General features: G+C 42.5%; 1 protein-coding gene across 1 annotated transcript in view; it reads right to left on the bottom strand.

The window, feature by feature from the left end:
• Positions 1–22,322, bottom strand: part of LOC122795878 (coiled-coil domain-containing protein 17-like) — a 748,474-nt gene that overhangs the window by 126,077 nt on the left and 600,075 nt on the right. The window contains exon 8 of the mRNA XM_044064297.1: positions 17,944–18,131. Within this exon, the coding sequence (XP_043920232.1) occupies positions 17,944–18,131 (188 nt within the window). The remainder of the gene's footprint in view (positions 1–17,943; positions 18,132–22,322) is intronic.

Raw genomic sequence — 22,322 nt, 5'->3', positions numbered from 1 at the left:
CCAGAGACTACCCCATCTATGGAACAGGCTCCCCATCCATGTGAAGCTGAGTTCCTCCCCAACCCAATTCAAGTGCAACTTGGACAATTGGATGGGAACCGGAAATTCATCCCTGGTTTGGCACCTATGTCTCTAATGCAAACAGATAACCTGTAAATTGCTCATCTCCCAGGCCCATGCTTACACTTATCAAGGGTGTCAGAACTTGTCAGAGATTCAGGATTCATGGCTAGGCTTAAAAAGACCCTTGTGGTCATTACCTATGAACCTATGAGATGCACATCACATCACAACAACAAGGCACTACAAAAAGGCTGCATATTGCAGACTCACAGTTGCTGTGCATACTTGGAGCTTGTATTCACAGTCCCAGAATAGGGAGGGACAAGCAGGATAGTTCAGTGATGTGATGGTGGGGCAGCATGTTAAGGGAGCAGTTCAGAGATAGCTGCACTAATGTCCTTCATTAAAAAAAGTGCCAGCACCATACTGAGAGAGGCTGAGCATATAAGAGCAACTGTAGAATCAGGAGTTTACTACATTAGGACATTTGACACTGAAAGATATGAAATGTGCATACAAGACACCTGCTAATGTAACTCAGCACTGTACTGAATATGCATGGTAGATGGCAGCAAAAGGGACATAAAGGAAATGCTATAGGTGGGTATGGGAGCACAACACAATGCTATGACACTGTTATTTCAAGCTGTGAATGGGGAGATGCTAGTGGCTATTTGCACAAGGGCAAGATATGCCATACAGAACATAATGACCTCTGCACATTAGATGAGGCATAGCAATCAATATTGGAGGGGAAGCGGGTCTTCTGTATTTTACAGATGTTCAATACACTGCTGCACAGCAATGTGTCATGTTAACAACCTATAGCTGCAGTATGTATAGGAAAGGAGTGAGTGACACAACATCATACTGGTAAGTGGGCACATTATGGAGATGGGGATATTCATCTGGGATGTCCAGATAAAGCTAGGCATACACACTGACCAACATGTGTAACTCACTGGTATACATGTTTTGTCATGGCTACATGAGATTGGCAACAACTGGAAAAGGTCACAAACCAGAAGAGTGAGGTGTTCCTGCCAGCCCCTAACACATACACATGGCACACACATCATGGCCATAGTTAAGGCAGACAAGCATTTCTGGGTGCAGGTATGGCAGGAAGTAGTACAGGCCATCAGTGCTATGGATGGACATAGTAGGATTCTAAAGCAAAGCTAGTGAAGGGTAACTGACAAGGACATGCCCACCACAGGAGGCAGTCCATCATCAAAGAACCTCAAAGAAGTGGATGAGTTTCTGCTGCCTCTGAATGGGGAAGGATAGCACACCCTTATATCCAGTTGTGGTTTGGATGCAGTAGATAGGCTGGTGATAACTGAATGAGTGCCTATAAGGGATGCACCAGTTTAGTATTATTTATCACATCCCAATATTTTACAGTGTAGTGCATGTTAGGCAGAATTTATTCAGCAAGTGAATTCTGTATACCTGCTCTCCAGGTTTCTCCAGTGTGCAACTGCAATGCCCAACACAACAAAGTATGTATGTGTCCATATGGCATTTGGGGAGTCCAACATATAAAAGTATACTTGCTGGAGGGTGGAAGGTTCCACTAATTGCAATGTACCCACAAAAATATTGTCTTCATGCTTTTACAGATTCTACTGCTGGAGGATCCAGCATAAGGGGACATCACATGATTGATGTCAAGTTCACATCATGTTGATGATGGCAACAAGCAAATAGGTTCATAGGTTCATAGGTAGGTACTAGGCTATCAGCCCAAGGGCCTAAGTAAGCCTAGCCAACAAGGTTCCCTGGCTTACGCCACCCAAGAAAGTTATTTTCCTGTGCCCCTCTCGAGCAGAGCCATAGAAGTGATCCCTGGGGTGTATTTCCTATTTCCCATCCACTCATCAAGATTCTTCATGAAGAGTGCTAATGAGGAACTCTGCTTGACATAGGTGGGTAGCTTGTTCCAGAGTATGGGAAGTCTCTTGGACAGGAATCTATCCCTCCAGCATGTCCTGTTTATTGTGGTGACAAGATTTAGGTTCCTAGAGTGTGTAGCTTGGAGGGATTGGGATTTCTTTAGGTGTAGCATGTCGAACAGCTCTGGGTTTGACATAGCTTTATATATTAGGCAGAGATCACCTCGATGTAGGCGATATGCTACGGAGTAAAGCTGGAGTTTTTTGAGATGGTCAGTGTAGGGCATCTGTTTGAGGCCAGTAATCCTCTTTGTGAGGTACTTCTGTGGCCTTTCCAACTGCTGCAGATGTCTTGTGAGGTACATTCCAAAAGGGGCGTTGTACTCTATAATGAGTTTAATGAGTGTTGAGTAGAGGGGAACAATGACCTCTTTTTTCCTGGATGAGAACCCTTTTGTAATGAGGTGTGCCACGCAGAAAGATTTCCTGACTACTGTGGCAATGTTATTATCAAAGGTGAGACTACTGTCCACCTGGATCCCAAGGTCTCTTTTCACACATTTGGCATTAAGCAGACTGCCGCCTATGTGGTAGTTCAGGGGTACAGAGTTTTTACCAAAGGAGATGACAATGCACTTTTTGGCACTGAGCTTGAGGCCATGGCTCTGACACCAGGCATCTGTCTCAGTGAGGCCCTTCTGTAGGATGTCCACATCATTTGGGAACTCGACTATGGCTCCTAGTTTACAGTCATCTGCGAACTTCGTTAGCAAAGGCCTTTTGTGTTAGCCTGTACTTCAGAGAAGTAGATACCAAACAGGAGAGGTCCCAGAACTGAACCCTGTGGTACTCCACTTGTCACTGGTTTGAAGTCAGATTTGGAGTCTTCAATGTTAACAGTGTGTATTCTGGTTCTGTCAGTGAGCCAGTTGGCAACCCATCTTGTGATGTAGGGATTTATATCTAGTTTTGTGAGTTTAGCTATAATTCCAGAATGGGGGATGGTGTCGAATGCCTTGGTGAGGTCAAGATAGGCTGTGTGAACCACCTTACCCTCGTCTACGGCTTTGGTGACTGCCTCAAAGTAGTCAATCAGGTTCAGGAGGCATGATCTGCCTTTCACAAACCCGAACTGGGTGGGGTCCAGAGTCTGGAGGTTACCAATGTCTTTGTTTATGAATTCCATGATGATACATTCCATGGCCTTACAGACCAGGCTCGTCAGGCTAATAGGGTGATAGTTCCCAGGATCAGTGCTGGCTCTCCCTTTGTGGAGTGGGACAACTGTTGCTGTGCACCATTCAGTCAGCACAAAGCCTGACGTGAGGCTATGACTGAACATGGTGCTTAGGAGAGGAGCCAGTTTGTTCTGAAGTTCGTGCAAAACACAGCCTGGGATGTTGTCCGGTCCCATGGATGCTGTGTTTTTGGCTTTAGAGAGTGCAGCTTTTACCTGCATAGTTGTGATTACAGTGATTCTGCATTCTTCCTGTATAAATATGGGCCCTTTAGGGGTGAGAGGGGGTAAAGTTAGCACTGAACCTATCTGCCAGGATATTGCCAATATCAGCTGGTTCTGTAATTTTCTTGCCATTGTGCTGTAACTCAGACCAGATCTTGCCATTGAGATTCTTGACATAGCTATAGAATGCTGTGTGGTTGTCCCTAGAATCAGTGGCAATTTTGTTTTTGTAGCTAGCTTTGGAGGATCTTATAAGGGATCTCAGCTTCTTACTGAGGCTGACCAGGGCGCTCCTCCACTCATGGGATTTTACTCTCTTTTGCAACAGTTTCTTCCTTCTGTTGTAGAGTTTGTTTATGGCAGAGGACCACCAGAATGGCTTCCTTTTTTGGAGGGTAGCATCTTGGTTCTGTTTGGGATAGCACGATCCATGCATTTGTGCAAGTGCTTATAAAGTGCATTTGTGTAGGATTCAACAGTCGTAACTGTATTGTCCATCTGCATGGGTGTCATGAAGTTTGCCACTTCTGTCTTAAGAAGCATGAAGTTGGCTTTGGAGAAGTTTTTTACCATGGTTTCCTTAATGGTGGGTGGGGGCGGGATGTGGATATCTAGGGTGATTAGTTTATGGTCGGATCTGACCAACGAGGAATTGACTTCAGGTGTGGAACACCAGCCCTCATGTTGGTTATGACTAGGTCTAGGATATTGTTGCCCCTGGTGGGGGTGTGGATAAGTTGATCCAGGGCACTGGAATTTATGAATTCTAGAAAGCGTTGAGTGAAGGAGTTGGTACATGAGTAGTTTTCCCAGTTAATGGTTGGATAGTTGAAATTGCCCATTATTAGGGTGTTTGGTTGAACCCTAATATGTTCCAGTATATCAAGAAAACAGGAGTGGGAATCCTGGGGCATGGTGGGGGATCTGTCGCAAGCTACAATCTGGATTGCAGTTTTGCCCAGAGTTAGTTGCACTTGGATAACCTCGGATGCATTATGCTGAGCAACTAGCCTGGAGGTGTGGATATCCTTAATGAATATGAACACACCTCCGCCTTTGGTGTTCTGGTCCAGGTTAGATGGCCGAAAATTGTGGTATGAGTTATAGCCTGGTAATGCAGGGGTGCTCTCTGGAGCCTTGAACCAGGTCTCAGTCACTGCACAAATATTGATGTTCTCCATTTTAAGGAGTGCCACGAGGGAGTGCATTTTGAGATTTAGACTTCTAGCACTGAGTAACATTACCCTCAGTTTTTGCTTGCCTGTTCCTGTTATGGTGGTGAATTTGTCATTTGATCCTTCCCTAAAAAAAGGCACAAATGGCACAATCAGAGGTCACAGTGACATTGTCAACACACATTCCCCAAATATGAGGAGCCTGAGCAGGGACAGGCTGCATCACCAACCTCACTAATGTTCAGCAGTTGTCAGGTTACTGTTCGCCCCACTCAGGAGTCACAAGTCCATATAGGATCTGTGAGACACACTGTCTTTGAAGTGCATGCACACCTTACAGGGGAAAGACATTGTGGTGTGTAACACTAATGTGACTCCAAGTCTGTCCTTGATCTTGGCATAACACTTGGCATTAACTGACATGTGTTGGTCAATTATCAAGGCAGAGCTTAACATCTATAGTAGCACATGCATTGCTTTGTTTATAAACCTCTTTTAGTTCTCATTTTTCAATACAGGCAACTCACAATCAGTTTCACTGGATTTGCACATAAGTTTCTTTCCCTTGCTATGCAGCAATAAACTATATGCAGAGCCTCAGACAACTTTAGCTTTACCAAAATACCACCAGAGCTTTTGGCAAAACAATTTTACTCACAACTTATTACACCTTATTCAGCATCACCTATTTCAGCTGTCTTAGAACCTTTACCACCAAATACACAAGAGATATTTTGTAGCCATATACAAAAAAGTAATACAAGTCAGTGATTTTTACTTGTGTTGAAACAGTGGACATTTCAGAAATGCAAGGAATGTCTGGTAAATATAAGCAGTCTTTCACTGTTGCAACACACAATATTCTGCATTGCTTCAGCAGCGTGTTAAGACTCCACTCTTCACACTATAAAGCTGTTTTCAATTTCTCTTTCTCTGCAAAAGCTTCCACTTACTTGAGTATCTATTTTCCAATACTCATTTCATTTGCTTTCAATGAATCCTTCCCAGGACACTTTTCATGTTAGTCACAAGTAAAACAGTACAATGCACTATTTTACTAAGTTTATATCTGTGCATAGGATCATAGAAAGTTACTAGGCAAATGGCCCTAGGGCCCTTACAAGCCTAGTCGAGTTCTACCCTTATTTCCCCGATCAGCACCAATCGCCCCTGTCCAAGAGGGACACAGGTGGAACCGTCGGGGTGAATTTACGGTTACTCATCCAATTGTCCAGACTGCATTTGATGAGGGCCAATGAGGTGCTCTGTTTGACATGAAGTAGGAGTCCATTCCAAAGGTGTGGTAACATCTGGGAGACAAATCTGTCCCTCCAGTAGGTTCTGTTAATGCCACATACCAGGTTAAGGTCTTTAGAGCAAGTAAATTATGTACCATTTGACTTCCGGATATGCAGCATATCCAATAAAGCGGGGTCAGAGATAGCCTTATATGTAAGGCAGATATCACCTCTGAGTGCTGTACTCAGTATGAAACAGAATAAAGTGACAGTGATTTCAGATAAGCCTCACAGGACAGGTGCTGAATACCTTGAATTTTCCTTGTGAAGAGCCTTTGTGGTCTCTCCAATTGCTGAAGGTGCTTGGAAAGGTACATGCCAAAATGGACATTGTACTCAGTTATTGACCTGATGAAGGAAGAGTATAGGGATGCTATAACTTCTCATAACTTATTTTTTGTTCTGGATGCAATGCCCTTACTTATGAGATGAGCATTATAGAATGCCCTTCTTACCACTGTGGAGACATGGCGATCAAAGGTAAGGTTGCTGTCAACCTGTGTGCCCAGGTCTCTCACCACTGAATGCGTACTTAGGGAGTTGTTTGTTATTGATGTTGTAGTTAGCAAGAACATTGCACTTACCAAAAGGAAAGATAATACATTTTTGTGCATTGAGTTTAAGGCCATGGCTTTGGCACCAATCATTTGCTTGTGTAAGACCCTCTTGTAGGGTGTTGACATCGTTTGGAGATTCTATAACCACTCCCATTTAGCAGTCATCAGCAAACTTTGTCAGCCATAGACCTTTAGTTTTTGCTTGTACTTCAGAGAAATTGATTCCAAACAGTAGAGGTCCCAGGACTGATCCCTGTGGAACACCATTGGTTACAGTTCTGCTGTTGGAGGTGGATTTCCCTATTTTGACTAGTTGGGTTCTAAAAATGAGCCAGTTAGCAACCCATCTAATGATATAAGGGTTGATACCTAGCTGGGTGAGCTTGTCAATGATGCCTGAGTGGGAGATAGTGTCAAAAGCCTTGGCTAAGTCTAGGTAGGCTGTATGCACAGATTTCCCCTCGTCTAAGGCCTTGGTGACTGTCTCAAAGAAATCCATCAGGTTTAACAGGTATGATCTCCCTTTGACAAATCCAAAGTGAGTAGGGTCAAGTGTTTGGAGATTACCTATATCTTTGTTGATAAGGTCCATGATGATTTGCTCCATGGCCTTGCAGATAAGGCTAGTCAAGCTAATAGGTTTATACTTCTTGGGGTCAGTGTAAGCACCACCTTTGTGCAAGGGGACAACAATGGCCATTTTCCATTCAACTGGGACAAAGTTGGTGCTTAGACATGATTGAAAACAGTACCCAGTGGTGTTGCTAATTCTTGTTTGAGCCCATGTAAAATGCAACCTGGGATGTTATCAGGTCCCATAGATGCTGTGTTTTGGCCTTAGAGAGGATGTTTATGACCTACTCTTTAGAGATATAATGTAGAGGACAGGTGGTAGGGATGTCACGGGGTATGTGTGGTGGGGACAGGGGAGTGAAGTTTATACAGAACCTGTCAACTAACAGGTTAGCTATGCCCACAGGCTCAGTATATGTGGTATCATTAACTACTAAGCATCTGTACTTTTGAACTGTTTTACAAACATTGCATTACAGTACATTATTTATCACTTCACACATTTTTTAAGGAATCTAAAGAGGAAGCTAAACAGAAAATTAAAATGACTAAGTACAACAAGGTCAATTACAAGTTCAAGATAGCCTCACGTACTAAAGACAACCACAAGACATTCTACAGCTGTGTCTGAAACCTCAAAAGCAGCACACACCACTGTGCCAGACTGGTGGTCAATGGTGCTACCTTCACTGAGCAGAGCAACATAGTGAATTTACTAGCTGACAAATTCAGCTCAAACTTTACCCTTCACTACTCCTCTGCCTCCCCCTAAGAAATACCCACTAGCATAACCCCCAATTATTAACAAGGAGCAGGTCCTGGCAGTGCTTGCTAATGCCAAAAACACAACCTCAATGGGCCACGACAATATCCTGAGATGCCCCCTAAATTGCTTAAAGTATGGCCACTTAAATCACTTTTCAACTATAGCCTCAAAACTGGCTTTGCACCATGAGAATGGAGGACCACAATAGTTATTCCACTTCAAAAGGGTGGACCATCAACGGACCCTGGAAACTATAGACCTATTCGTCTGACTAGTCTAATATGCAAAGCCATGGAATGAATTGTCACAAAAATGGTCAAAAAAGACAGTTAGCTTTCAAACACTAGACCCAACCTAGTTTGGCTTTGTCAAGGGAAGGTCATGTCTATTAAACCTGGTGAACTTCTTTGAAAAGGTCACCAAGGCAATGGATGAGTGGACAATGGTGCATACTGCCTACCTGGACCTGACTAGATACAGTACCCCACTTGAGTATAGTTGACAAACTCACCAAACTGGGTATAAACCCCTACATAACTTGCTGAATTGCCAGCTGGCTCACAGACTGGACCCAGGATTGGTATGATTGGTGATACCACCTCCAGTAATAGACTGGTCACCTGCAGGGCACCTCAGGGTTCTGTGCTGCGACTGCTCCTATTTTGCATCTTCTTCTCAGAGGTAAAAACTAATTTTAAGGGCCTTTGGCTAACCAAGTTTGCAGTTAACAGCAAATTGGGAGCTATCATACATTCCTCCATGACACAACATCTTACAAGAAGGTTTAACACAGAGAAATGACTGGTGCCAAAGTCATGGAATAAAACTCAATGCCAAGAAATGCATTACAATGCCTTTTGGAAAACTGCCACCTAAAATAACCCTAAGAGTTGACCTGATAGTCAGGAATCTGGGAACATATGCAGACAGCAATCTGGTCTTTGATGAAGTTAGGAGATTAACTGAGAATGTAGAAATACTAAGGCAGTCAGGGTTGTGCTATCTTTAAGTAGACAGAAGTAAGGAAAGTTGTGTAAAATTTTACCATAACCATAGATGTCCTTTTCTTCCATGTTGGAGCATTCTACATGTAGGTTTAACCTTCTTCCTCTCTAGTTCATCTGGCCAGGATTCCAAAGATTTTCAGTCGGACATCTGATGTGGCAGCAGGAACATGGGCCATAAAAGTGACATCTGCATGCAGCAGCCCTCAGAACATAAGAAGCCCCAGTGGGAGCCAGTCCTATAAGGGCATAGCCTGTCCAGTGTCACCCAGGAGGGCAAGTGCAATCTGACAAGAGGAGAAGGAGGGAGGGAAGGAATACTGAAACATGGAAGAGAAGGACATCTATGGTTATGGTAAGATTTTAAACAACTTTCCTATGTCCTTTTATTCCAATGTTGCAGTATTCTATATGTGGGTGAGTGCCAAAGCTCACTGAATATTGGGTGGTGGCCTAGACGAAGTTTCCAGGAATCCATGTAGGATAGCCCTGGCAAACCCTGCCCGGGCTCTGGAGATATGGTCCAGTTTGTAGTGCTTGGTGAAGGTGTGCACAGAGGACCAAGTAGCTGCCTTAAGCATGGTGTTGGTGTCTAGCCCCTTAAAGAAGGCCCCAGAAGAGGCCATTGCTCTGGTAGAGTGGGTTTGACATTGCCCTGCAAGGTCTTTCCATGGTGTATGTAGCAGAAAGAAATGGCCATGGAGATCCAGGCCGAAATAGTCTGTTTGGTCACAGCTTTCCCCAGGGCTCTGGGGTAGAAGGAAACAAACAGCTGGTCTGATTTCCTAATAGGTTTGGTTTTATGTAGATAAAACCTAAGTTGTCTGTGGACATCTAGGGAATGAAGTACTCTCTCACTATCCCCATATGGGTTGGAGAAAAAGGTAGACAGGTGAATGGCCTGGTTCAAGGATAGGTCATTCACTACTTTGGGTATGAATGACGGGTCAGTCCTGAGAGTCACCCTATCCAGGTGGAAGAATAAAAAGGGTGGTGTAGCCATAAGAGCTTGCAGCTCTGAGACCCTTCTTGCTGAGGTCAGAGCTACCAGTAAAACAGTTTTCCATGTGAAAATTTTTATGGGAGCTTTGCCTGATGGCTCAAAGGGGGGCTAAAGTGAGGTTTTCTAATACATAGTTAAGGTCCCAGGGAGGAGGGTATGGTTTCCTGGGTGGTCTCAAGTGTAGTACCCCTTTGAGGAAAAGTTTAGAGGGGTGTCTGGATGCAAGGGGTGGATCCAGAGGATGACAAGCAGAGATTGCAGACAAATGTGCATTTAAAGATGAGTAGGCCAGCCCTGTCTGCATTAGTTCACACAGGTAAGACAGGATGAGAGGAATGTCACTTTCCAGCAGGTCCAACTGTCTTTTGTGACACCAAATAGAAAACCTTTTCCACTTCGAGAGATAGGATTTTCTTGTGTTGGGTTTCCTGGCCTCCTGAAGGACATTGAGCACATCCTCATTGTACAGGTGTCTGAAGGGGATCAGAATCTTATCAGCCACAGGGTGAGGTGCAGGGATTGCCACTGTGGGTGTATCTGAGTCCCCTTGTGCTGTATGGGCAGGTCCACTGAGGGGGGTAACTTGTGGTGATTGCCCTTGGAAAAATGAAGGAGAAGGGGGGAACCAGTGCTCTCTTGTCCAGTAGGGTGTCACCAGCAAGAGTTTTGGTGAGTCCTGCTGAATTTTCAGCAGCACCTTTTGAATCAAGGGGAAGGGGGGAATGCATACAGAAATTCCCCTTTCAGGACATTTAGAAGGCATCTGTTGCCAGTGCCTTGGGGTCGGTTGTCCCGGTGCAGTAACCAGGAAGTTGCCTGTTTATGGAGGAGGCGAACAGATCTATTACAGGCATACCCCACCTGTGGACCAGTTTCAGGAAAACATCTCTTTGAAGCATCCATTCGTGGTTGTTTGAGATGGTCCTGCTTAGGTAATCTGCCTGGGAGTTGGGTAGGGACGGCATGTAGGCTGCCTGTAGGGTAATTCCCTGTGAGGTGGCCAGTTCCCACACTTGCAGAGCTAACCTGCATAGAAGGTATGATTCCGTCCCTCCCTGTTTGCTGAGATACCACAGGACTGTTGTGTTAACCATGAATATCTTGAGAGGGACTTGCTCTAGATAGGGTTGGAAGGCTTGTAGAGCAAGGAGGATTGCTCTCATTTATCTGACATTTATGTGGTCTAGTTTGTGTTTGGCTGTCCCAAATCTTACACTTTATTTTGTCCTAGAGTTGCTCTCCAACCCAGATCTGAAGCATCTGTATGCATAGTCTGGGAGGGTGTGGATGTTTGTAGAGGGAGGCCTGGGTTCTGGGCCACCTGAGCCACCCACCATGGCAATTCCTGTTTCAAGCAGGGAAGGAGGAAAACCCTGAACTTTAGGAGATGGGAGTGCTGAGTCCACACTGACCAAAGATACCACTGTAGTTTCCTCATGTGCAGTCTTGCTAAGGGCAACATGGGTGTGGTGGCTGCCATGTAACTCAGAAGTCTCAGAAATTGCCTTGCTGTCAGTTCTGTTACTTGAAGGGCACCAAGTAAGTGGTGTGTCAGGGACACCACCTTCTCTAGTGGTAGGAAGGCCTTCATAAGTTCTGTCCAGATTCTGCAACCCAGGAAGACAATGTCCCGTGTGGGCTCCAGGTGGGATTTTGGGAAGTTTATTAGAAATCCTAGAGACTGCAGGAGGAGCAGAAGGGCCTTGGTAAAGTCTTCTGATTTTCTGCCTAAATTAGAAGGTCATCTAGGTAGGGGAATACCTGGATGTCCTTTGTCCTGCAGTAAGCGATGATTGGAGCCAGATATTTTGTGAATACCCTCTCAGCTTGGAAAACCCAAAGGGCAAGACACAGAACTGAAAATGGGATGAGCCTGCCAGAAATCTGAGGTATTTCCTGAAGGTGGACTTTATAGGTATGTGAAGGTAGGCATCCTTTATATCCAGAGTTGCCATGAATCCCTGAGGTAGGAGGAGGGGTTAGAGGGTAGGGAGAGTGAGCATCCTGAAGGTAGGAACTTTTAAGAAGGGGTTGAGATGAGAGAGGTCTAGTATAGGCACCATAAAGATTCTGGAGTAGAATCCTTTTCTTTTTGATTCTGTAGGCACTGGTTCTATAGTGCCTTGTATTAGTAAGGTTTGGAACACCTGTCGTGGGGGGTGGGTAACTGACTGGTGGGTGGCTGAGGCATGCCCAGCCTTGTTGGGGGGGGGGTCCAGGTCGTAAAGTAACCATTCTGCATGATGGACAGAACCCACTTGTCTGAAGTAATGAGTGACCACGCAGGGAGACAGTGAGAGAGACGGGCAGATAGGGGAAGGGATGCAGGAGGGGTGGGGTGAGAGCCTGGCAGGTTGTCAGACACTGCCTGCCCTATCTGGAAAGGGAAGCCATTGGCTGGAGGAAGGAGAAGCTCTAGCCAGAGAGGGCTGTCTCCTAGGGGGTCTCCTAGACTTGGAGGGAGCCATAGGCCTAGAAGTTTTCCTGATGAATTGAGTCTTAGCCAGGTAGTTCCTGTGGAACTTAGGGATGGGCAAGACTAGCAGGTGTTTTAGGTCCTGCAATTCTTTGCCTTTTTGTTGCAGGGACTTAAAGAGGTCAGCCACTTTTTCACCAAACAGGCAGAGTGATTCAAATGCGCATCAATAAGTTTGGCCCTGAAGTCGTCAGGGAGGGGTCGAAGGCATAGCCAAGAGTATCTTCTTAGTGCAGAAGCTGATACAGCTGACCTAGCTGAGGCTTCAGCTGCATCATAGCTGCATCTTAAGGAGTGTCTATTCACCTGAGAGTTGAGAGCTAGTAGGGAGATCAAGGAAATTTGGCTGCACAGTCTAGGATGTCAGCTAATTGCTTAGTGGCTTTGTCCAGCAGTGCTAAGGAATACTTGGTCATGTGAGTTTGGTAGTTAGTGGCTCTGAATGACAGGGTAGCAGAAGTGTAAATTTTCTTCCCCAACCTTTCCACTGTCTTGCTGTCCTTGTCAGCTGAAAGAATGGTAAGGTAGGGAGTAGTTTGGAAGCCCTATCAGTAGAAATGGAGATAGTGGCTGGATCAGCCGGATGGCACTTAATCAGAAATTTCTCTGCCTCAGGGACTTTGTAGAGTCTATCTGCTCTCCATGGGGCTGGAGGTTGGGAGTCAGGGTTGATGGAAGCAGAGGCAAAGGCATCTAGGAAGGTCAGCTGAATAGGAGGGATAGCAGAAGGACTGGGAGAGTCCATCTGTATCAGGTCATAAAACCTCTTCTGTACTTCAGTCATATCTGAGGCTTCCCACTTAAAGTGGTCTTTCATCTTGTTGATCATTTCCCAAAGGTTAAATCCTCCACAGGGGAGTCAGGCTCAATAGAGCCTTCCTCTGGAGATCCATATCCCAGGGAGGAAGAGATCTGAGAGGCGTAAGAGAGGGAATCCTCTGAGGAATCAGACAGTTCCTAATCTTCTAGTTCTTCTACCCTCCATTCAGGAATAAAACGTCTAGGACCTAGGAAGGGAGGAGCAGTGCTAGGGGTTTCTATAGTAGTAGACCTAAGGGCCATAAAGGCATTAAATAAACTCTGGCTGAAGGCCTGACAATCGGGCATGCTTTCAGAAGCAGGAGATAAAGGTTTTGTTTTTGGTTTATTCTTTAGAGGCCTAGCTGGCGTCCGGCTGGGTGAAGGCCTCGGGTCAGACATAGGGATGGCGGTGGTGGAAACTGACATGCCCTGGAGTCTAAAGTAGATGCTGGTATAGCCTCTACAGATGTGCCATCAACTCAAGATTGTGTGGTTTCCTCAGAGATACCCGCTTTATCCACACTGGCAGAAGCTGAATCCTCGGCCAAGCCGATGTCAGCCACAGACTGAGGAATGGCCAGTAGAGGTGCAGCTGAAGAAGTAGGCTGCAAGGTCATGGTCCTCTTCTTGGGCAGTTCAGATGGGGCGCTGGATGTGGCCTCCATCCCTAATGCTATTTGTTTTAACTGCTGGTTTTCTAAGTACAGATGTAAGGCCTGTAAACGGCGACGTACGGTCTTAGGGACGAATGACTGACAAATAGTACAGTTCTCGTGGTCGTGTTCCCTACCTGAACAAAAGAGACACTGATTGTGGATGTCTTTGTTGACCACACTTACACTTGCCCTTTCTGGATGACATGAACGGACTATAAGAAATAACAGTAGGACTGAAAGGATCCCCAACAGGGTACTTAACTGAATTTTTCTTGATCTGACGTCTGCGAGAAGCAGGAGCACCTGGCATACGACACGCGGCTGAAAAGTTCTGAGAGCTGGTGTGTGCAGACATCACTTTTATGGCCCACGTTCCTGCTGCCACGTCAGATGTCCGATGCACTTAGAGGGACTGAAAATCTTTGGAATCCTGTCCAGACGAACTGGAGAGGAAGAAAGGTAAACCCACATGTAGAATACTGCAACACTGGAATAGAAGGACATATAGTAATACTGAATCAGATTACTTCTGAAAATGAAAATAAAATGACAAGAGATTTCTACAAAGTTGCTGACCAACCTTGATCAGCATAAGAAATGGTAAAATAAAACATAAGACTCTCTGAACTTGATGAATAAATTGGAGCAGTAAAACTTGAGTAAATCTGAAAATACTAAGTTATGTGATATTACAAGCCAAAAGGAAAAGGAGTAACATAACTGGATGTTAGAATCTGAAAGACAAAACAGAAGTCTGTAAAAACCCAAGCTGTCATTGTATATCTAGAGAACAGGAAGACAAAAAAATAATCAGGATCTGCAAAATGTTAACAGTGCCCTGTTTCATCTAAAAGGGAAATGTTAGTAAGTGCAAGCAGAAAATGAGAAAAGTCAAGAAATTAGCATTACGTTTTGCTCATAATAGTGAGGTGGTCCAGCTTTTACAACAAAGAAATCGGCAAGTATAAATTAAAGTAAGCAGTTGGCATTTATCAGTAAGAAACTCAAAAGGGTAATGTACAAAGAAATAAGCATGTAATAATAGTGACTTATGAACACTTTATCAACATAGCCAAGAGCTAAAATAAAAAGAACATTCTATCACTGTGTTACAGAAAAAAATGAGAAAGTTGTGTTCTAAACCTAATGAACAGTATGATGCTACTGTCAGAATAACCACCAAATATAAACATCTGGAGAATGAAAATAAAGTCCAAAGCAAATGTTTGGAAGAAGCAAAGACAAAATTAAAACAGTGTCAATCAACCTTTGCTTCTCCTGCTAAGAAAGTCATACTGCTGTAACAAACCTGAAAAAAATGAAAATAACTCTCTTAGACAGAAGGAAGACACTCACGCTAACCTTCTGAAGCTGAGACAGGTGACCAGTACAGAAAACAGCACAGGCACTCTGAAAGCTAAAGAAGCAATTGGAACACTTCTGAAGTCTAGATTAGCATGCAAAGTGTGGGACTAGAAAGTCATAGAACCTGAAGCTGAAGAGACAAATCTAAGTCAAACTGGGGGCATACAGAGTAGCTCAGATACACTTAATGTTGAACATAGTCCAGTTGCAAAGTCACAGCCAACAGTCTCATGAATTGTGACTGATGTGAACCAAAACTCAGTACAGAAACCAGAATGACTACCTTTAAGGCACTCTAGAGTCTCAATGGTATCTAGTGTTCCCCCTATCCCAAATCATTTTTATAAGTGCTTGTAATGGCCTCTGTGAAGATTCTCCCTGGAGATGAGTGATCCTCCTGTCTATATGTTTTGAAACTGCCATTAAGGCATGTTGAGTAACATAATCCCTGGAGGCTAGTTTTCTCCCCTGCCCAAGTATTGTGTAATTGCCATTAAGGTACAACAGTGTAGTGCTATCTCTGTTGTCTAATGTTTTTCCAACCCTAAGTGTGCAGTTAAGTCATGATTTTAAAGAGCTGTCCCTGGTGTCTCATGTCCCTCCCACCTACATCATTTTTAATTGCCCATTGTTAGACGTATCCCTCATCTCTAGTGGTCACCTCGACCTATAGTGTCTTTGAGGTTATCTATGGTGTTTAATGGTCACTCTGACCTACATATTTATGGTTATCCATAGTGTCAAGTGGTCCCTGCAATGTTGCAGGATTTACTTGTTAATCTACAGGAGTGTGGAGGTATAGCAGCCCCCAATCCACACACACACACACACACACACACACACACACACACACACACACACACACACACACACACACACACACACACACACACACACACACACACACACACACACACACACACACACACACACACACACTCACTCTTAATGTATCCTTAACTAATTCCCATACTGCAGCTTCCAATGCAGACATGCAATCACACAATACACTCACAAATGCAGCCTCACACATGCAAATATGCAGACACCCCCAAATACTAATTGTCCACTAAACTCCCCAGCACTTATCTTTACCTCGATGGATGAACATGGGGTTTTGCCTGTGTTCATTATCATAAGCAGGAGTGAGTGGCCATGTTAATTTATGCAGCATAAATGCATTACTGCAAACAGCTCTGGGGAAGGGCACATGCTGATTGGCATATGCCACTTCCTCAGAATTGCTCATTATCATATGCTTCTTCCTCAGAATGACTCATTAGCATATGCTGCTTCCTCAGAATGTCTCATTAACATATGCCTGTCCCTCATAATGCCTCATTAGCACATCTGCAGAGACAGCCCATTGTTACCATGATAGGACTGACTTTGAATGTGGAAAGGTTACAGCGAGTTGTATAAATTAGGTATACCTCACTTGAACCTTTCTGAATTCGGCCCATAAATGCGGAGTAAAGTGCAAACTGTATCACGGAAATTCAGATTTACAGTGGTAGCATTCATTAAAGTTTAGGCCTTAAAAGTGGATTTTATAACTAGCAGCAAACACAGTAAACAATAATTTTAATGCTTTGTAATGCTTTGCAAACAACTTAAATACCCCTAATAACCCCTCAGGTTACACACATACTGTCAGCATTTATTACTTTAGCAATAACCCATGCCTGATTGTGGGTAATGCTGGATTTACCCATGGTTGGTGTGGTTTTGTCATGAGGGTGAAGCCTGAGTGGCCAAACAAAGACAACTGTGGGTAAATCCAGCATTACCCACACCCAGAAGTGGGTTATTGCTATTATACAATGACATTATTTAAGAAAAAAATTACTTACTTTTCTTAAATAATGGCTTTATATAATGCCTTCTTGCTGCCCTTCCGCAGCTGTCCAGTATTCTGGGGCAGTTCTGATGTACTGCGCATGCGTATGGTTACGCAGTACATCAGAGCTGTGTGTGGAAGCAACAGAGAAAGGAAGCTCTCCGTTGCTTTTTAAAAGGTGTCTGCTAAAGAGCTTGTGTGAAAATCCTGCCTCTCTGTGAGCATGTGACTTACACAGCACTAAAATGTAAACAAAGCACTCTAGCAAGCAACTGATTTTAGAAACGAGATACTGCCCCTTTAAAAGAGTTTAACATAGCGAGATATCTTTAAAAAAGATCTCCATTGCTTTTTTTTAAGATATCTCGCTATGTTAAATTCGTTTAACATAGCGAGATAACAGCAACGGAGCTCTTCTTTTAATGGAAAAAGTCCGGGCGACCGGATCTTTTTCCATTAGTATAAGTCTGATTTACAACGGGCACGCTGACCATTCAGCATGCACGTTTTGGAATATTAATGGGGGGTTGTATAATTATTTATATTTGTTTACCTGGATACTGCACTGACCTCAACAGACCAGTTGCAGGCACAGCCTGGGTGAATAGGATCTCATAAGAAATGAAGAAAATATATTTGCAGATACAAGGATATGCTAAAACACACACACACACACATAAAAAACAAGTATGAAAATAATGACAATATGAATAATTTGTATGTAAACAGCACTAAACATCTAATATCCCTTGATCTGCATTTGGCAGAAGTAAGATAGCAATGCTGTTATGTTGCCTATCATGTAATGTTTAAGAGGAAATCTTTCAATAGGTTGTATGTAACATAGTTTTGCAATTATTAACGTAAATATGAAAAGGCAGTATTAAGACACCTACAGATGTCAGATAGCTGGCCAGCTCAAGTATTGAAGATGAAGGCATTTTGTCATAAAACTATTCTTGGAAAACCCATAGCTCAGAACAAAAGGAGAAACAATAAACATTACCAGTGGAGGAAGCCCAGATTGGGGTGGTCGTGCCGATGGTTGTCGTGCAGCACCTGTCTTCATGATGCGTTTCAAGCGCTGAATTTCTAGTTCATTTTTCAACAGCTCCAGCTCAGATTTTAAATTCTTTGCTTTATGAGCATTCTCATCTTGCAAAATTGCTGGTGAGGTACCGGGCTGCACTTTTCCTTGAAAAAAAAGTAAACCCCAGAAAAAATGTATATATATATATATATATATATATATATATATATATATATATATATAAATAACACACGTATTTACATACATACACTATTTCATTAGAAAAGCTCAAAGTGTCTTTATACATTGTAGTAAATATTTCAACAGAGAAAGCTCTGGCTGTATCATAAAGAGCAACATTGTGGTCTGTGGTGGTGTTGTTTCTTACCTTTTTTTTTCTGTTTCATTTATGCAATTAGGTAGACAGTGAGACTGGTACACAGTGGCCCATTTTCAGCCATGACCATGTAAGAAATATAGTACAATGAATATAGTTATACAACACAAAGAATGTAACAATGCATATTTAACCAATATTTTTTACAAACAGTAAAATAATAAGTTGATACCTATCTATATACATTCTTATGCAAGTGGAATAATGTAGTGTTCACTGAATATTTATATTTACCATATTTATGTTTATTTGGGATTTAAGACTAAGTTGTAAGATATGGGAATTTAGACTATTTATGTTTATGATTGTGTAACTACCTAGGTTTGTGGTATAAATAGTGCACATGTTACTGAAGGGCATATCTATATAAGGAAAAAGTTAGGTAAAGAGCTAGAAATGGAATGTAGGCTAAGGGGGCTTGAAGTATTTGCAAGCAGAACATCTAAGCAGTTAGTCTTGGAAGGAAGCTAAATTGGGTTTCTTAATGATATTATGTGGTGGTTGCTCTATCCCTTCCTCCCAGGGTTGGACCATTGTCCCTTGACAGCCCTTTCCAGTAGTTACCTGGGTTTGATACTTAAGCAAAGTATGAAGTCGAAAAAGTCCAGGCAAGTGTACAAATACTGGAAGAACAAAGTCAATACACAGGGCAAGTTAATTACAATGTAGTACTGTAGAGTAAGAGTAAATTCTCACAGCAGGGTGATTAATCTAGCTAGATTGTTTAACATTTGGGATAAACATATAAACAGAACTCTTACATTTTAGAGATTTAGGCAGTTGATGCAGTAAAGTTACAGATTTAAGATGTATTAACAACAGGCCCGAGTGAGCCAAGTGGGAACAGGGCAGAATTGAGATACAGAAGTGTTTGACACATACATGCAAACATTAGAGTGTAATTATTTTGTATCTAAGACTGAAATATCACAAAGAATTCATTTTGCTCCAAAGTATACTAATCTCAGAGTTATTATATATAAGTAGTGGAGTGTAAAGTTGCAGCACTCCACAAGCATCTCTGCAATAATACATTTTATTCTTGGAGTGACTTTGGCTGTATGTTTTCTTGTGTAATCACTTCTAAATGTTCATGTTTTTAGTTTTGAGTGTGAAACATTGTGCAATTTTTTTGTCATGCATTTGAGCTAAGTCACAGCACAGCAGCAACAATCAATAAAAATAGACAGCGTGCACAGTACAACAAATAGGTTATATCAGACAAGGCATGTTTCCTTCTGTTTAATAAGTAAAGTTCAACATTAATTTGAATGTTATGTAAGACAGGGAGATTAAATGACTTTAGGGGCAAGACAATAAAAACATTTGTCACTTGAAGCTTTGTGAATACTATTGATTGAATGTTTCTGGACATCCAGTGTTCTAAGTTCCCTGTAGGTCTCATAATGTTTAAATAAATCACGCAGTTGCTTGCAATGGCTAAGCAACAGCCTGTAGGTGAAAAAGAGCTGCAATAATGTAAGACATTTCTGGAAATCATGCCATTTCTGGGCAATAAAGGAGATACAGTAATCCTAGCAAACACAGTCACATAGCTGGCAAATCTGTAGTGCAGGGGCTAAAGCTTCTGTAGGTCCTGCAGGAACAGGGTGCTTAAGATTACATTTCCACTACTCCACCCTGTTGGAGTACAGGAAACACTAGAATGTTTGTGACATAATGCTTACATGGGACCTGACTGGTAGCACCGAGACCTCTTGATTGGTCTCAGTTTCACATCTGGATTTTAAACATAGTTTAGACAAAGAACATGTTCTGATCCACACAAAGCCTATGATGCTTGAAGGACTTCCATATTTCAAAAGTGACTTTAACAAGAGCTTTAATGTCAAGTAGGGTTGATCTGTCACAACCTTATCACTGGCTGCCAAAGATAATTGGTTTGGTTTTAGAAGACTGCAGGATTATACTTCCATCCTGTAACAGATTTTCAAGGGTAAACTGGCCGTTTTGTAATTGGTGCTGAACAGAAGAGCTTCTCGAGGAAGAAGTACAGGGAAATATGACTACCATCAATGTACTGGAGATGATGGATGTAACAGTTCATATACAGGGAGTTGACGTAGATGGAGAGCAAAATAGGCCCCAAAGCAGACCTCTGTAGGAATCCTTTCTGCATGGTAATTGGGTCAGATATGACTCCTTCATATTTCACCTTTTTCAGTACTATGACTGAGGCATTTTAAAGCCAAATAGTGATGGAGGGGCCATAGCTGGAGTTTTACAGAAAGGATAGGAGATGCCAAAGGATAACCATCAAACACCTAAGCATTATTTTCACCTATATCATGTATAATATGATATGTCACATTAGAGCAGGGTTCTGTTGACTCCATGGCCTGCTCTGAAGACATACTGGCAGTTAACTAGAAGGCCATATAAATTCACTATGAATATAATTTTCTTGTTGGATACATTTTTCATTATTTTAGTTAAAAGATCTAATCACAGACAGGTCTATAATTAATTCGTTCAAACCTAGTGACAGGGTAAGTTCTTCCAATGAAGGGGAAAGTTTTTTCCAGTCTTGTTCAGCATCTTAAAAACTCTCCTTAGGAAACAGGGTCAGGAGCAGGAGAAGGTGGGGGAAACTCTCTAAATAACAAAGCTGTGGTTGTCCTTCTGGGATGCTTTATAAGCTGAGAAGATGGATAGTTAGTGGACAGTACTGCACTACTTGTTTATTCTCAGTCATTTGTTTGTTTGTAAAGGACAGAGAACATCCACCAGACAAGTATATAGGTCAGAATTCCATTTTGTAGATAGTAAGTAGATGGTGTTTTCATCAAACTGCACTGGACCTCCTTCAACAAAATGGCAGCCTTCTCACTCTGGACTGCAACATTACTTCTGCTCATCAATTCCTAGTAATTTCAACATTTTGTGAAGATATTATTCTTCATATAAATGCTCTTCAGACTTCAGTGTGTTGTAACAATGCTATTAAGAAGTCAAGAGTTAGGTCATAATAATTAACGCCTTTGGCTGTGTGTGTGTGACTACCACCTGAAAACCACTGCATACCAAGGGAAATAAACCGAATATTTATTCTATGAGGCCCTATCTGCTAGAAAAAATAAAGAAAATCAGGACAAAACTATACCAGACAGGCCACATTTGGACCTCAGGTGGTCTATGCGGATACTACTGAAATAAACAGAATCAGATCCTACTGAAAGATTGATAAGGACAAAGACAGAATAATTTTATGATCTCTTCCTCTGGGTAATCTATCCATTACCATTGATAATAATTTTTCAGTGCTATGACAGCATCTAAAATGAGAATGGAAGGATCCACAAATACAAAGAGTGATAAAGGGGTCTCCAGTTGCACTGTTTCCACTGACTGCAAAACCTTGCCTACAAAAGGTAGTTAGAAATTGGCTACAGTTTTCCAGATTGTCAGCAGCTGAACTAGCTTTCTTTCAGAAATGAATCACTGAATCTGGTTTAAAGGATCAAGGGAATATCCCCTCTTCAATTGCAGTTATGATGACTATCAGGAAAATCAATGGAACTAAGTACTTAAGGCATGCTTTAACAAGCCTCAGTTGCAAGGGTCTGTGTTGCAGTAAGTGAAGCACATATCAGAGACCAATCTCAAGAGATTCGATTACCTTATTACTCAAAGGCTACATTTTGCTTCCAGATCATCTTTAGCACTTCCGCTCTAGTCACGCTGGAAAATAGTCAGTAAACTACATGTTAACCAAGATTTGATGCAGGAATGGTTAAGGAGGGGTGTATTTTAACCACAGGTTTGCAAGGTGTATGGAAAAAGTGAGAGAAACAGTCAAATGTCAGGTAAGTAATACAGAACTGGAAACAGATGCAGACCTCATTGCTGGTTGCAATGCACTAATGGAAGAGGGAATGTATACTGAAAGACACAATAATGTGGCAAGACGGTTGTACTGGTGATTGTACAAATACTG

This window comes from Protopterus annectens, chromosome 2.part2 (assembly GCF_019279795.1).
Source record: "Protopterus annectens isolate FY-2018-M chromosome 2.part2, PAN1.0, whole genome shotgun sequence".
NCBI lineage: Eukaryota > Metazoa > Chordata > Ceratodontiformes > Protopteridae > Protopterus > Protopterus annectens.
The sequence above is the reverse complement of the archived record's forward strand: the minus strand, read 5'-3'. Positions and strand labels throughout refer to the sequence as shown.